Source organism: Camelus bactrianus, chromosome 1, assembly GCF_048773025.1.
Source record: "Camelus bactrianus isolate YW-2024 breed Bactrian camel chromosome 1, ASM4877302v1, whole genome shotgun sequence".
NCBI classification, from domain to species: domain Eukaryota; kingdom Metazoa; phylum Chordata; class Mammalia; order Artiodactyla; family Camelidae; genus Camelus; species Camelus bactrianus.
Window position 1 is genome coordinate 80,278,163 of NC_133539.1, and position 16,893 is coordinate 80,295,055.

Sequence of the window (16,893 nt, forward strand, 5' to 3'; positions counted from 1 at the left end):
TGTTGTTATGCTTCATTGCTACTTGCTTTTTCACGTATATACAGTACTAACTCTAGAACTCTAGACTCTGGAACACATACTTTCATGAAAAGTTATCTACCACTTTCATATATAAAATGCAGTATCTTGATATGAAACATGCAAAATTCTGAATTAAACTCAGTCCCCTCTAAGATCTTTTACTGAGGATCTTTCTCTCTTTAAAGTCACTATTTAAAAAATCATGCTATTTCTGCATGAATAAAAGCTACTATTACTATTATGGTATTTTCCTAACAGCAGTTTTTATTATACATTTTCATTTTTAATATCTATGTTCCATTTCTATGCTTATATAATTTTCTTATTAAAAAAAAAACACCTCAGATTTTTTACTTATGAACTCTGGAAAACAGATCATTTTGCAACCGAAGTCTTACCTGAATAATTGTAGCCAATATATTTACATAATTACTTTCAGTCTGATAGAGCTCTTTTGCAACTTGCCACCTGGCTGACTGCTTTGAAGGAACTGGAGTGGAATTTTTAGAAGACTTAGTACAAGACTTTGGTGTTTCTAAAAGATAAAAAGGAAGAAAGATTTAAAATGGAAGTCAGGTATAACACTACAGGTTTAACAGAAAAAAGGGAAGGATATCTACTCTTACAAATATATCATCATACAAATTTTTATTAAAGTAGAACTTCCTCACAGAAAAGGCCAGAAAAAAATGATAATCATGTACTCTTCAAAAATGCCACAGTCATTAAAAACGAAGAAAGACTGAAGAAAGAAGTGTTTCAGGTAAGAGACTAGAGAGAGATAACATAACAGTGTGTGATGCTGAATTGCACTCAAGGCCAGAAAAAAGAACTTTTTTCTTTTACTAAAAAGCACAATAGACATCATAGAAAAATCTTTAAGCTAAAAAAGGAGGGAAAGTTGTTATGATTACACAATTACAATAATGGAAAATTTTTCATATATATATATAGAGAGAGAGAGAGACAGGGAGAGAGGGGGAGAGAGAGGCTCCCTCAAAACAAAAAGACAAAAGAAAAAAAAAAACCCAAAACAAACATTACCTGCAAATTCTCTATTAGTTCTAAGTATCTTTATAGAAAACACCCAGTCTAATCCAAAGTGCAGGGAGGATGTATTAGTATATTTATATGTATTTCAAGAAAAAAATTTTAAATGAAATTTCATAACAGCTTAAAATACATTTCCTTACTAACAATTAGGTAAGAATACCTCATACCTAATAGCAAGTTTCTCAATAGAAAAAGGAATGTATAACATACAATAGAATGACATGAAAAAAGATAATATATAGTCCCAGCATATCAGTTTTACTCAGTGACAAATAAGCTTAAGCATTAGTAAAACAACCACGTGTACTGTAGAGTTTTGAATGTTTTAAAAAGAAATAAGACTTCAAAGAATTTCCCACACACCGCACATTATTTCAGGCTACTTTCACCAGACCCAGGAGTCTTTGCCATTACAGGATACGTTAGGGGAAAAAACTGACTTAAACTGATCTAATTAAATTATTAATTATTATCTAGGCAGTGATCTACAAACTGGGAATTCTACCATACAGAATATCTCATGTATGAGTATAGTTGTCATGTCTGTTTTCTTTAGTGATTCATTTTCTTCTCTCCCCTCAACTTCACATCCAAGCTTTGTCCTTTATGATCATGACCTCTTACCATCTCATGCCCATTATCTCCATCATGATCACAAAACATGTAAATTCTCAGATCTACTATTTAATCATAACCCCCCACCCAAGCAGCTGGTTCAGCTTTTCCTAATGCCTACTGGACATTTCTGCCTCAATTTAACCTGGATTTTCTCTAAAACTGTACTATCTTCCTCCAAAATATAAACTTTCTATTTTTGCTAAGGTAGCATTTCCTCTATTTAATACTTTGCCATCATCTCCTCTTATTCCCTTTCTATCACTCCGTTCTATCAGTATTTCCCCAGTGCTTCTTACTTTTCTTTCCAAACATCATCAACCCAGGTCTAGGGCCTTATTACCTTGTGGACAAAGCCACTATAGAGTACTTCATGGTCAGGCTATTTCTAAACTGCCTTACTTCTAATCATTCTTCAGAATTAATACAGTACAAATTACTTAATGAATTATACTGCTGCTCTAGTTTCTGAAGTTCCTTGCTGATGACAATATACAGTTCAGATATGCCAGTATGATTTCAAAGCCCTCTAATATTACTCCCCAATTAACTGTTCTAATTTGACTATTACTGTCCCACCATAGTTCAAGCAAACTGACCTACTCACTATTCCCTAACAACTCAATCTGTGTACTGTTATCTGTATTCTTGCTCCTCTTATCATCTCAAATCCACCTCAGCTTTCTGGGCCTACCTTAAATGGACTTTCAACTCCTTCCATGAATATTTAATGAGTACCTACTCTATACTAGGCACTGGGGATAAAGCAGAGATAACACAGACAATGCTCCTGTTCTCTTCAAGCTTACATTCTGATGAAGCAAATAAAATAAATGAGTAAACAAACCATTTCTAACATTGATAACTACTACTGAAGACAACCACCAGGTAATGGGTTGGTAGGAAAGAGTGGTGGGTCAGGGACTTGACTTTACAGAGAACCCATAAGATTTCTTTAAGACAGAGAGAGCAAGTATAAGGTTCTGTAGAAGAAAAACGTGAAGAGCAACAAAGATACTGTGGTTGACACTCGGAGAGTGTTACTGGAGGACAACATCACATGAGGTTAGCAGTAGTTGAGGAAGAATTACATAGGAACTTGAAAGCTATGGTAATACAAAGCCACTGAATGACTTTATGCAGAGGAACATCATGAACTAATTTATATGTTTTTAGAGACCTCTCTAAGTGCCGCACGTAGAAAGGCAAAAATGAATACAGGGAGACCATTTACGGGACCATTACAATTGTCTAAGAGATTCTTTTTACAGAAAAGCCTGATTAAGGAAGAGTGGCAAAGGAATAGAGTTGGGAGTGATAGAAACAAGAGTTTTAATTTGATTATCTTAAGTTTAGGATGTGTATTAGACATGAACAAGGAGGTGTCAAGTATAAAGTTGGACAGGGAAAACCTCAAATTTGGGAGTCATCTATGTATACAGAAGCCACGGAATCATAAGAGATCGTATAGGAAGAATTCAATAGAGAAGAAATGACTCAGAAGTAACATTCCACATTTACAGCTGGAGAGAGAAGTTAGGTCAAGGAGAATGAGAAATGAGTAATGTACAAAAGCCAAAATAAAAAAATGTGTCCAAGAAAGAATAACTAGCTGCTCATGTTGAATGCTGTTTTTGCATAAAAACTGTCAGTCTCCCCAGCAAGAGCAATTTCATGTAGTAGGGGCTAAAGTTCAACTGGAATAGATTGAAAGGAAAATGAAAAACAAGGAAATGAGACAATGGATCAAGGTAATTCTTTGAAGAGTACTTATGTGAAAGGGAAGAGAGAAATGGGATAACAAGTGGAGAGCGTCATGGGGTCAAGGGAAGGCTCTGATTGTTTCATAAACTAGACAACACAACGTATGTGTATGCAGAATGAAAAACAAAAATAGAGGGAAAATTGATGATCAAGGGAGAAGAGTTAATTGTAGGTGCCTTCCTGTATCAGCTGAGAAAGTAAATTCACCTTCCTCCGACTTCATTATACCGATTTTTTTTTCCATAACTCATGACATCTGTGATTCTTTTGTATCAAGAATTTGCTCTTTGAATAGCTCTACCACTTTCTAGATGTGTGACCCTAGAGAAGTTTTACTTCTCTAACCTCAGTCTAGTCATCTGTAAAATAGAGGCAATAAAACCTATCTTACAAATACACAAAATATGTAAACACTTAGCATATAGCAAGCAATCATTAAATGGAAACATTTTCATGTGCCTTTTCTCCTCAGCTAGAACAAAGGTGATTAAAAACAGTCTTATATTCACTGCAGTAGGGATTTATCAATATTCTAGTGCATATTCCATTCCATTAAATTCTAAAGATCAATTTTTTAAAATGTGAATTACCTCCATAATTAATGCTAGATTCTGGCGTGTTGGAGATATCTAGAAGTGACCCTATAGAAAGGGAATGTTCAGCTGACGGGCGCTTACAGGGAGGAAAAGGTGATATGTCTGTATCTCTTGAAAGTTGAGCAAGTGTCTCTTTTAAACGACGTCTTTTGCGATTGCTGTTTGGGGTATTTAGAGAAAGCAGTGACACTGATTTCTTTAGCTCAGGTGTATTAGCCTGCAATCAAAAGCACAAAAGCTCAATTTAACTTCCGTGGTTCTTTACTGAGACAGGGACAAAAGAAAAATATATTTATGAGTCTAACAAAATCTGAATTTTGCACAGTAATTTTACAACTATATATTCTTCCAGGTAATTCAGAAGCTTCATAAAATATAACAGACAAAAGACCATTGTAACTGTCTAACCCCAAACACCTAATTATTTTTCTCCATAGCACTTTTACCATTACATATTCATCTATAAGCTTGTTTACTGTCTACTCCCCATTAGGCCATAAACTCTAGGAGGGCAGGGACCATTAATATTTTGTTCACTATATCCGTGGCATTTAGCACTATGCCTGGACATAATGCTCTCCAGTACTGTTCAAACACCACTTGATTTTAAGAGCACCCTCCTGAACTCTAAGGCATATTTTTAAAATTTTATGTTAAGAACTTTACATTGAGGATGAAAGAGTCCAAAGAGTACACAACAGAGTACATATTAAGACTTCATAAAACACAGTAAATCCACACTTCGCCTTCAGTGTTCCATTCAAAATTATTAAATCCCAAACTGAAGTAAATCTTCCCTTAAAGACAGCTGCTTCTATACTTTGATGTCACATTTTGGTTAATGATACCACTCTTCACCAAGATCCAGCATGAAGGCTCGATTTTCCTTGTTTATATTCCTTCTACTACAATCATTTTTTGCAATGACACCCCCCCTTAATATTCTTCAATGGCTTCCAAAACTTACAGGATAAATCCAAATTCTTCTAACATATTAGAAGATTGATTCTGCCTACCTAGTCAGCTTTATCTATTGGCCTTCTTTCCCATACTCTTTTCTAAAGCCATACTAAACTACTTGCAATTTTAGTGTACTTTCAACCTTTCATGCCCTCTCTCACTTGCTCTTCAACTTGAATGCCTTTACCAGGTTAGCCTAGGAAGTTGGCTCAACTTCCACATTTATTTGCTCTTTCCAATTCTGCCTGAGTCCCTCATAGTGAAACTAAGTTACAACACATACATTACTTAGTTATAGCACATTTCACCCTGCACTGTTAACTGTTTGCATATCTCTCTTTCCTATAAGGTCCTAAGTGTTTGAAGACGGAGATGTAATTATTCTTAATGGTTTCACCAAGAATTAGCACAGAATGACATACATTAGATTAAAATAATATTCAATACATTAAATCTCTATAGACTAAGACTATTACTCAGTATCCAAGTGTTTAATTATTCTGAACCTCCTAAACATGACATAAAAGATGATCCATATGCTATTTAAACTATGCTCTTTTAGGACAGAAAGTGTCATCTTTATACAAGTAAGTTCACAAAACAAGTGACTAAGAGACAAAAAGCATACCTTTTCATATAAATACATAGTTTCTCCAGCTCGGGCATCCATTTGAATGCTTCCCCAGAACCACTAGAGGAAAGAAAAGAATATTTCAATTAAAAATTTACCTCATCAGAAAAACAATTAGTAATATTTTTTTAAAAAACAATCTCATTCTAGAATTACTCGCCTCTTGCTTGACAACATAAAGCTTCTTCAAAGGTTCAAATGGAAGTTCTTTTACTATACTCTCTTCAACTATAAGATGAGTGCATCTTTCATCTCCAACTGGTAAATGCTTACCTCCTAAAGAGGAATGAACAGAAGCATAAGTAAGCCCAACTATTTATCTCCAGGCTCAAATTTTTAAAGAGGCATATTCAGCAGGAAGTAATCAAGCAGGAGTGGGGAACAAAATATATATAACCTTTAAATTATGCTAAATTCTACCTTGCATTTCAGTCATTTCTTCCATATTGGTTTTCTCTTCATCTGAAAATCCCAAGAAACTTAAAATACAATCTTGAAACGGAGGAACTTTAAATTCATTTCTAAAGTCATCAACTGATGCACAGAAATCCCTAAAAACAAAATACATTCTTCTAAAACCAGCTTGACTTACATTCAATAATTTAGATGTATCAATTTACAAATCTACAGTAATTCTCAAGGTTTTAGCATAATCCATTTACTGCAAATATTTTGCATTTGGTCCTGATATACTCATAAAAACTTCAGTTAAAAAAAATTGATGTGTCCTCAGTCATCGCATAAGTAACTTCTGACAAAGTTTAATCATGGGTAATCCTTATAAAACCCAAATCCCTGCTCTGTACATGAAACTTTATATATATTCAAGGGATTCTATAGTTTCATGAAATGTTAAGTAGTAATGAAATACAACAGCAAGGAATTATGAGATTGGAATGCAATTAATACTTAAAATGTAACCAAACATAAAATAAGAAAAAATATAGCACAACCCAAACATCCAGACGCATTACGCTATTACCTAATAATTTTAGAATGTTTTTAATAATCAAAATTATTTCACAAAGTCCAACAATACCATAAGTGTCTTTCTATTTTCAGTTTTTTTTAATTTTTTTATATAACTTTGCTCTTGCTAGACTTTATCCCCTAAGCTAAACAAAGACTGGATTAATTTTTTATATATTATCTATGAATTTTGAGCACATGGGTTTATCTTTATAACACATAACATAAATACGATTAATTTACATAATTAACGACTGAATTTCTAAACACTTACTGTTCATTCCGCCTTTCCCAAGCTTTATAAATCCACTCTGGCTTCATAATTGGAGTACCCAAGCTCACAGCTATCTAAAAATATAAACATGAATCACGATAAATTTTTACCTTAAATAAATGCATCCATGGACATTAGAAGCAATTATACATACTTTTTTCCCCACAGTCTTAGATTATTATTCATCTGCTTTATAACAAAATATAAAGAACAATTAACAGAAAAAGAATGGTCTTTCCATCATACAACCTGGGTTAAAATAACTTTGAAGTAAGTTTGATGATGCCCAAACCATTTCACTTTTTTTTTTTAATAAACGCATCTCTGAAGCTGATTAAGTTCATTGTTATCATATTCTATTTCTCTTTGCGTTTACCTCCTTGGAAGTACTAACCCCTAAGACAGGACTAAGAGAAAACATAATTAAATCACTAAAACCTTAGATATGAATTTTAAGTATATTTTCCAGGAATTCAACATTATCCAAAAATTACCATTTGCTACATAAGGACACTGATGGAGGGTGGGAACAAAGTGATAAACTCTTCCTAATATACTCAAGTGTAATTTTAAACTAAAATTTTAATCGTGATGAAAAGTACTTTCTCCTGTTCTTCGATAATTTTCACAAGTTAAATCCTAGAACTATTTTATAAGATCATAGTTCTCTTTTTATAAAGACCACTTATATAGGAGAAATATCTGCTCTCATCACCTTCTGACCCCCTTATTCACCAATGCTCATACAGTAATCTTTGCTAATATTATTCATCTGCCTAAAATGCTATCCACCTACCAGCCTCCACAATCTTACTCATCTTTCAATACCTAACTCAAGTTCCACTGCCTCCTAAGGGACCACACTCCTATGGTTTAAAATTTTTATTACATGTACATACAGCAAAAATTGAATTTCTGATCCTCAATAAACTGCAGAATAGATAGGTAAGAGCACTATTATTAAATCCATACCCCAGTAATGCTATATTGAAATAACACAAAAATACCAAAGTTTACATACTCTGAATTTTTCTCCTTGTGTACAATTTGCCACCAAATGTGTAACTTTTGAATTAAAGTCTTTTCGAATAACTCCACCCATGTGATGAACCAATGTCACCAATCTGACCTCAAAAGAAAAAAGTAAACAACAGTGACTTTATGACTAACTTGAACAAAATTTTAAACTATGCTTACAATTCATTTAGCATTTACTGAATACTTTCTATTTATAAGGTACTTACAAGAATTTTATAAAAATATAAACTTTATGCCAAAAAAAATTAAATATTCATTTCATTTACTGGCACAGAGAGATATGCCAGAAAAGATGATCACACAAAACTAAGTTAACAACTGGCTTTCATATGGCCTAAATATATTACTTTTTTAATACCAGGTTACATCACACCAAGATTCTTCCCACAAAATTACAAAAATACTCCATTAGCTCCAACATAAAAAATTTTATTGATTAAAGAAAGAAGTTTCTATGAAATTCTCTAGAGCACTGAGAATGCTTTAAGGCTGGGCCTGTATAATAAAAAACTGCGATGTATAAACAAAACCTTCAAATAACATGGCTGATATGATACTTAACAAAAAGACAGTTTAAACAGACTAGATAATCATGAAATAATTCTAATTCACATACCAGCCATCCTAGACAAAACATTTGTCTCTTTACAAGGTTCTTCAGAGTGTTTCTTCACAAAATTTAAGACCTGGTATATTCATAGTTATTTCTCCTTCAATATTTTTAAAATAAAACCATGATATAACTACCCAAAAAAAAAAGCTAATGTAAATTTATTTTGCTAGGAAAAAATATTCTTTGAATAGAATATTTTAAAATACTTACTAGTTCTTCTTTCTTCCTGAATCCAGTAAAACATAGTACTAGATTCATCATGCTTGCACAATAGAGTGGGCGACATGCAAATGGCAAAGGCTGAAGGACACAACAATTTTAAACCTGTGAGATCTTTTTATAGTAAAAACAGAACACATCTTTCTCAAGCTAAACATATTTGCCCCTCTTGCCAACTTTCCCAATCCAAAGATATACTTGCATCTTTCAAAATGCAACAAAAAAAGTGAAAAACCAGTTTCACAATAAAAAATTTCCCATGACTCCCAAATCGTATTTGATACACACAACCTAAACACACTTCACTATTGGCAAATAAAACATACTTATATCCAAACCTTTAGTCCCAGAATGTACTTAGACACATATAAAGTATTGTCTATAAGGAAAGACTTCCATACATTATTGTAAATGCTTAAAATTAAAAGAGATCGAAGATATTTTCTAATAAATACGAATAATACATATACGGAACCAAATAAGATTCCAATTTGTGAGCTAAAAAAATGGAGATAGTCAGTAAATAATTTTACAAATGGTTTTATCTGTCTACACATATATGAAAGAGAATTGTTAAAAAATATAGTAGATATATATTTAACTCCAACTATTATGCAAGAATATTCTTTTTCATAATTTTGGCCTATAAAAAGTTTATTTGGTTTTTGAAAGCAACACTTCTGAATCAGAACAGAAAATTAAAGATTATCATGTGCTCATTACTAGTATCTATAACAAAAGAAGCACAACAATCCAAGCAATTTTAAGTTAATAAAGCAAGCTTAAGAATGTCAAAACAAAGTAATGAAACCAAAGAATAGGGATTAACTCTACTACAACTCTTACATTGAAATGCTATTTAAAAACAAAAAGCTGAAATAATTTCTCTAATTTTAAATTATGCAGTAACTGATAAAAGTGGAATTGTGATATCTGCTGTGTGGAAGAAAATTAAAGTTTATGTATGTACACTCTCAATAGTTAACAGGATTTTTCTGCATAAAAATTCATTACAAATTTAACCTTGAAAAGTCATAATAAGCATATCTTCTTTCTTACCTCTCCTTTCTGGGCACAGTTTAATACTACTGGTGGTCCAATAACTCTACAATCAGTCTTGTATAACTCATTAAAGACAGAATCCTCGAAGTCCATGACTATGAATACATTTTCAAATTCTGGAGAATCCAAACTTTTAAATTCTTCAATTGATTCCATCTTTACAAATGGCACTTTAATTTCCTTGTTTTTTTTCATAGTTATAAGAAATAAAATTTACATTATAAAATTATGTATCTCTCTAAATAAGACCTAAAAATCAATTCAGTATCAACATTCTCATTTTTATATTTGTAGAAACTTAAGTTTTAAATCATACAATGAGCACTGTACTTAATAGTGAAGCCATATTTCTTTACTTATTTGTTTTCATATAAATGTATCTCCAACCACATCAAGATCTTAAATTCTGAAGATGATTATTTTAAAGACATAAGTTTTGACATGACTTGGTAGTCATTATAAATCATCTAGTATGCATATAAAGTAAGAATGATGAATTGTTTAAGTACACCAATTTTAATAGACTACATTAGAAAGATAACCAGAATGTACTTTGGCTTTTTATTCTGACCAAGAAAATGATGCCATACATATGGTTCTTCCTGCACAAATTATCTTCAGAAAAATAGAAAAAATACTATGGCATGTAACATCCACAAAAAGGATGGAGTTAATCATTTCACTAGATATGAGGGAAATAAGAGAAAGATACAAAATATGTAGGCAGATGCAGCATGGCAAACAGGATATAAAAAGGCAAGTTACTGTTTAACACTTTGTACTGTCCATATACAAAACAGAATGAAGATATTTAAATATTTATGACTCTTGCATAAAAAGAAAAGAACAATTTAAAAGAAAAGTCAAATAGGTCAGTAAATTATTTGGGTTTTATCTACTAGGCTAATGTGGAGGGCTGAATTGTGTATCCCCAAAATTCACGTTGAAGTCGTTAACGTCCCTGTACCTCAGAATGTGACTACATTTGGAGATAGGGCCTCTCAAGAGGTAAAGTTAAATGAGGTCACATGGGCAGACCCTAATCCAATCTGACTGGTGTCCTTTTAAGAGCAGAAAATTTGGATACACAGAAGAGCACCAGAGACATGCATGCACAGAAGATGGGTCATGTGAAGATACAGCAAGAAGGTGGCAGACATCTCCAAGTCAGTGAAGGAGGCCTCAAGAGAAGTTTAACAGGCTGACACCTTGGTCTTGGGCTTTAGCCTCCAGGAAAGTGAGAAAATATATTTCTGTTGTTAAGCCAGTCAGTCCGTAGTATTTTCTTATGGCAGCCCTCTCACAAGTTAATAAAGCTGATATAGAGAATTAGATATATTTTATATGCTGACAAATTCTCTCATGACTCAATTATTGTGATTTGTAATTCTGAAAATAAAGCAAGAATTTAGAATAAATATATTGAGAAAAAAGAAACTAAAGAGTTTCAAGAAAAGTACCAGATCTCCCTAAACACATAGAATGTCACTTAAATTTAACAATGCCAAATTACTTTACAAGGATTTCATTACTTATAATATATTACAGTTTGGGGTTTCAGAAACACCCAGATTTTAAAAATAAATATAAAATAGTTTCTATTGATCTAGTTTCAAAGTGCTCAAAGTATACCTTGTACATAATTTAGGTCCAATCACCACAAGTGGAATATATGAATAAATCAAAGGAAGTGCAGCATGCCACATGCAATGAAATGCTTGACCTACCATATTAACAATACTTTTTATTAATTTTTCATCCGATTTTCCAGGACAACTTTCTTTTATCTTTATAACAGGGACTTCCATTATTTTAATAGTCTGTGGAAAAGAGACTTAGGTGTGAGATTAAGAACACTATAAAATTATTTACACACTGATGGAAGAAAAATAGCCTTTTTAAAGAAAAACTCAAAACTAAAACTCCATACCTTTAAGGCTTTTATAAGTTCTTCCTGTTTTCCAGCTTCTTGAACCAATATCACTCTTGTTTCAACCTGAGGCATTTCTTCTATTAAAATTAAAAATGTTAAATAAAACATTTTTATTAGTCACGAACACCAAAATCAGCAGTTCTTAATCCCTTTTCTGGCTATATCTGGAATGTTTTCCATCTTTGAGATATAACATTCCCTGAAATTAAAATGACTTAATTCCAAGCTTATTTTTAAAATTTGACCATGTATCATTTTAGAAGAGAAAACGCACTGTAGCAAAGTATACAAGCATCAGCACTCCTCCTAACCAAAGAAAGCATTCACCATCTTGTGTAGTCACCCTCCTCAACAGGGCATGGAACTTTAGGAAAGATCCATTTCCACAGTAGGAAGGGAAGAAGTAGCTCTTCACCCGACCAGTCATAACTGAACATATTCTAGCTAGCAGTGTCGCAGCTGGATGGCCCTCACATACAGAAAAGCAATATCCAACAACAAGATACCTTCCCCTCTAAAGCTGGGAAGCATTTATCCAAACAATAATAAAAAATCTAGTGTAAAGAGTTTCTGTTAACAAATGTTTACTCAGTACCTGTACTCTAGCTGAACAGTATTACAGTTAAATCATAAGAAAGTCACTAATCAGAAAGTTTAGGATTAAAATAGTGACTTGGTATTTTAAAGCAGATAACATGTTTACCTTCAACATAGGAAGTAGATCCAATAAATAAGTCTTCCTTAGAAGTTTCAGTAACTTTAGAATCAAAAACGGAAGAGTCCGCCAAGCTTGTCCTCCCAGTAGTGGATGTTAATACACTGTTATCAGCCATTGTTCGTACTCCTCTATGATGGCTGAGAAAATAAAATGTGAATAAAGACATATGAAACCAACATAGTCGTTGGGCAAAAACAAGCATTATACCTAGAATTTATCAAAAGTATCATTACCCATTTTTCTTAATCCCGAACTTAATTCAACTTCTCTGAGGTAATTAAGTAAGGTAATTAAGTCACACAACTTCTCTGAGCCTCAGCTTCCTCTTCTGTAAAGATACTATACTTGACTCATAGGGATATAGTAAAAATAATGCTTTATTGAAAGTACCCAGAATATTACCTAACACTCAAAAACTACTCAAAAGGTACTCTAAATACTATTTACCTCCCTCCTCCACATCTTTGCCCTCAATCAACCTACTTCTCTTCCTATATTCATTTATAATACTTCCATCACCCCTCCCCCAAATAACCCCAGTCAAAAACTGGATCCATCCTCTTTCCTTTACCTCATTTGCTGTCCCAAAATTCCTATCAATCCCTCAAGCATCTCTGTATCTCTGGGTCCTGGCCCACTTTCGTATGGCCAATGCCACAGTGGCCCCTTGGTCAAATACAACAGTTCCAAATAAGTTTCGCTAACACCAGTTTCTTCAGAGATCACTCTCCACATAATTTTCAGGGTATGGTTCTAAAAACAAACGTTACCATATTATTTCCCTGCTTAGAACTTCCACAACCACTGCTCCCTATACAATCAAGTTCAAGTTTACCATCCAGTCTACACGCTGGTCCTAACATACCTATTTAGCTTCATCTTCTATAATTCCCCCAGTCCACATATACTGTATGCACCAGCCAGAATGCATTTCTCAGGATTTTTCAAACACAGATCACAATTTACTCCGCATGTACTTGCATTCAATAGTGCTTAATTCTCCACCTAGTGTATCTTTCATCTGACCCATCACTCTCGATTTATCCTCTGTGGATTTCTCCAAACCTCTCAAGTATATCTGGACTGTTCCCTTATCTGTATTTTCATATTACTTTTCAAATGTTTCTCCTCTAAAAGATTTCATGAGACAATGAACAAGTGTCAATATGACTCTGGACTATGAAAGAAAATCGTGTTTGTTTTTAAATTTCCAGGACTTTAAGCAAGGAATAAAGAAAAAGTTGAATAGATTTTTATCAGTTCAAACTGGGGTTTTCATGTAAGATTATCTTGAAATAAATTTTCAGAATATTGGGCAAATATAAAGAAGAAGCCCCACCTTAACTGGAGGTACATGCCTGATCTAATTTACCCTTTCCTACTTTTTCAGATTAAAAAAATATACAAGTAACTTCCATCAGGTTTCTAGCAAAGTAATAGTTTAAGTATAATCAGCATCATTTCTGCATGGTGATACCAAATAGTGTGAAGATGTACAAACTAAAAATAACAGACCTAAGCCTAATTATTAGGTGCACAAAGTCAAGAAACTGAGCTTCCTGTCTCAGTTCTGCACTTAGTAGGTTAAGTCTCAGTTTCCACATCAGTAAAAGAGATAATGGCACAACTCAGATCCTACTGTGATGAAAACTGAATAGATGATATCTTAAAATGAGTGACAATGATTAATTCTCATATAATATTCACAATGTGGACATTTCTTACTCTCTTACCATACATCCATGTCAATCATTATTCTAAGGCTCTCCAAGGGAGTGCTCCAATAGTTGTCAATAAAAGCCTTCATTTAGAAGCAATAATAAATAATATCAGCGCCCCCCTCCCCCTTTTTCTTTTTGCTGTTTACTTCACTTACACTGAACTGTTTACATCCAAAAAGAAAGGCTCTAAACTGGCTTTCACTTAAAGTCCCTTTAAAAAAATGTTAAAAAAGAAAATTAAGGGATGAATTAACCTGCTTTAAGGAATAGAGGAGGAGGGAGACTTCAATAAATAAAAATATCATATGAGGTTGCATTTTTCACCTATGCCTGTATTTAAAGACCATCAAAACAGGTAAGTGATTAAAAATTAAAATTGTCTCTGATGATACTGTATATGGTCAATTTATTGTCAAAACAGCTTTAAAATTTAACACAAAAAGAGCTGCATGGTAAACTAATGACATAACAATCTGACTACAAACTGAAATACACTAATCACTTTTTCACATTCATGTATTCTGCACTTTTAAAATAAACACAGTAGGATCAGTGTTCACAAATCCATACAGATCATTTCTCATTTGAGAACATACTCAAGGACTTCTGACTAAATACACTAAAACACATGCTTCTTTTCATCACAAAGGTAAATTCTACTATTTAAACAAATATTCACTTTAAGTTTCCTTTTGCTTATTTTTTTAAGCAATCATCTTTCAGGGTGGAGGAGCTAAATGCCATTCTGAATATGCTGGTGTTACTGACAGTAACATTAGTATTACCATTATATAACACTGCGATTAATAAATAACACTTATTTAACGCTTAATACGTGGCATTGTTCTAAAACTTTAGACATTGTTCTGAACCTTTTACTTTTATTTACTTATCTTTGCAACAATCCGAAGAAGCAAGTAGTAGTAGTAGATCCATTTTACAGCTAAAGTCTAGAGCAGAGAGATTAACACCCCCCAAGCCATACTGTTTGTGGCAAAACAAGGCTTCAAACCCAGGCTGATTCCAAAGGCTGCACTTTTAATCACTAAGACGTACAAATTTGTACGCGGGATGGGGTGCCGGAAGGGGCTGGCTTTTTTTTTTTTTTTTTTTTTTACGTAAATACCAAAAACTGAACTTCTCACAGAGAAGACGGCAAGAAGAATCCAAGAGTGAAACCACTAAGTAATCTGAGATAAACCCCCAAGGGCCGCAGCCGCCGGCCGCCACTGCAGCATGCCAAGACCCCCCCGCCCCTTCCCAAAAACTACCCCCTTGGCCCAGAAACTTTCGGGAAAAAATATCCAACCCGGTGGGCGGCGACGATGCACTGCAACCTGGTGGACTTCGGGCCCCCACTCCGCGTCCCGGCCCCTCTGCTGGGATGGCGGCGGGGCGGTTCCCTGAGCCGGGAAGCCGGGGCTGGGCGCTCGGGAATTCGCGATCACCGGGGCGGGGCCGTGGTACCCACGCAGAGCGGCCCACTGCTCCGAAGATGCCGGCCCGCTCCCACCTCCGCCACCCACACCTATGCCCACTGAGCCCTCACCCCTCTCAAAAGACGCCCTGGAAGTTCCACCTTTTCAAGCACCGGTCTTCCTCACCGTTACCGCCATTCCTTGCCAGCGGCGGCCACGGCCAATTCAAAAACTGAGTCGCTCTCTCTAAAAGCCATGCCGATTGGCGCGTGATGTCAACCTCCTTCCCATAGGCTGGAGTCTCCAGAGGGGCGGTGATTGGCCGCTGCTCTCCGCCCACCTCCCCGTAGGCGCCGACTGATTGGTTGTGCGTGTGTTTCAAATAAACCCAACGGTTCCGACGTCGGAACGTCACGAGTTTGTAGAGAAGTGCCCGGATGTGGCCAGAAGGTGGCGATAGTGGCCCCTGGCCGCTTCTGGGAGTAGCAGGTGTATGTGTGGCTACAGCTTGTTTACTCGGTAAACATCCCGTTTCCTGAGGGACGTTTGAGTGGATTCTCCGTCCCCTCAAGTTTTTGTTTTTTCTTTATGCACCACCAAATCATTTAAACTTTATCAGTCCCTTGATAGATGACTTATTCGCCATTGTTTCCTGTGAGCTGCAAGGTTTTTCTGCCTGTATGCTTTCTGCTTCAGAAATTTTAAGTTCGGTTAAAAGGTTTGCGGCCTAGCAGAGGTTGCCTTGGGCGTGGCAGGGCCAAGACACGGGAACTCGGGACTTTCCAGGTGTACCTCAGGTCAGCAGCTGCTTGTTTAAATCCTGATGTATGTACGGCACTGTGCTCTGGTCTAGGGAATTAAACGGGTGACTAGAATAAATTCTTAGTGTTTCTCCGACTTTTTAAAAAAAAAAATAATAAGCTTGCACTTGAACAAATGTAAAAAGATGTCATGAGATTCTAGAATCTCCTGGAGCCAAGGTAAATTGCTTCCTGCTGCCCTCTCTGCATCCCCCACCCTGAGATCTTTTGCTGCTTTCCTCTGAAGACTAGCCAAGAATTTATCGTTTTTCCTGTAATTACTGTAGTGAAAATCTTTTATTTTCTTTGTTTTCTAAATGTGATGCCAGTAACACAATCTCTTCAAAACACTCCTCCCGAAGGTGAATTTTGCATAGTCCCCTACCTAATCGCTGATTTAAATGAAGGAAGAAAGGAGAATTCGTTGCTGGAAACTCATAGTTCAATAAGAGGAGGAAAACTTGTATTTTACAATGGAACACTTCTGA

The 16,893-nt window shown here is 34.8% G+C and overlaps 1 protein-coding gene across 8 annotated transcripts in view; it reads right to left on the reverse strand.

The window, feature by feature from the left end:
* The window catches only part of ECT2 (epithelial cell transforming 2), a 53,804-nt gene extending 37,925 nt beyond the window's left edge, over window positions 1-15,879 (reverse strand). For 2 of the 8 annotated variants that reach the window (XM_074367833.1, XM_045511256.2), the window contains exons 1-13: window positions 15,737-15,871; window positions 12,452-12,603; window positions 11,746-11,825; window positions 11,543-11,635; window positions 9,813-9,995; window positions 8,745-8,834; window positions 7,905-8,012; window positions 6,884-6,957; window positions 6,061-6,191; window positions 5,801-5,916; window positions 5,638-5,700; window positions 4,044-4,266; window positions 420-556 (exon numbers count right to left, since the gene is read on the reverse strand). In XM_074367833.1, the coding sequence (XP_074223934.1) occupies window positions 420-556; window positions 4,044-4,266; window positions 5,638-5,700; window positions 5,801-5,916; window positions 6,061-6,191; window positions 6,884-6,957; window positions 7,905-8,012; window positions 8,745-8,834; window positions 9,813-9,995; window positions 11,543-11,635; window positions 11,746-11,825; window positions 12,452-12,581 (1,428 nt within the window). In that variant the 5' untranslated portion in view covers window positions 12,582-12,603; window positions 15,737-15,871. Of the gene's footprint in view, window positions 1-419; window positions 557-4,043; window positions 4,267-5,637; window positions 5,701-5,800; window positions 5,917-6,060; window positions 6,192-6,883; window positions 6,958-7,904; window positions 8,013-8,744; window positions 8,835-9,812; window positions 9,996-11,542; window positions 11,636-11,745; window positions 11,826-12,451; window positions 12,604-15,496; window positions 15,678-15,736 lie in introns of those variants that run through there. The other 6 variants (XM_074367844.1, XM_074367830.1, XM_045511258.2 and 3 more) reach the window with 5 other exon arrangements.
* Between the last annotated feature and the right edge of the window lie 1,014 nt (window positions 15,880-16,893).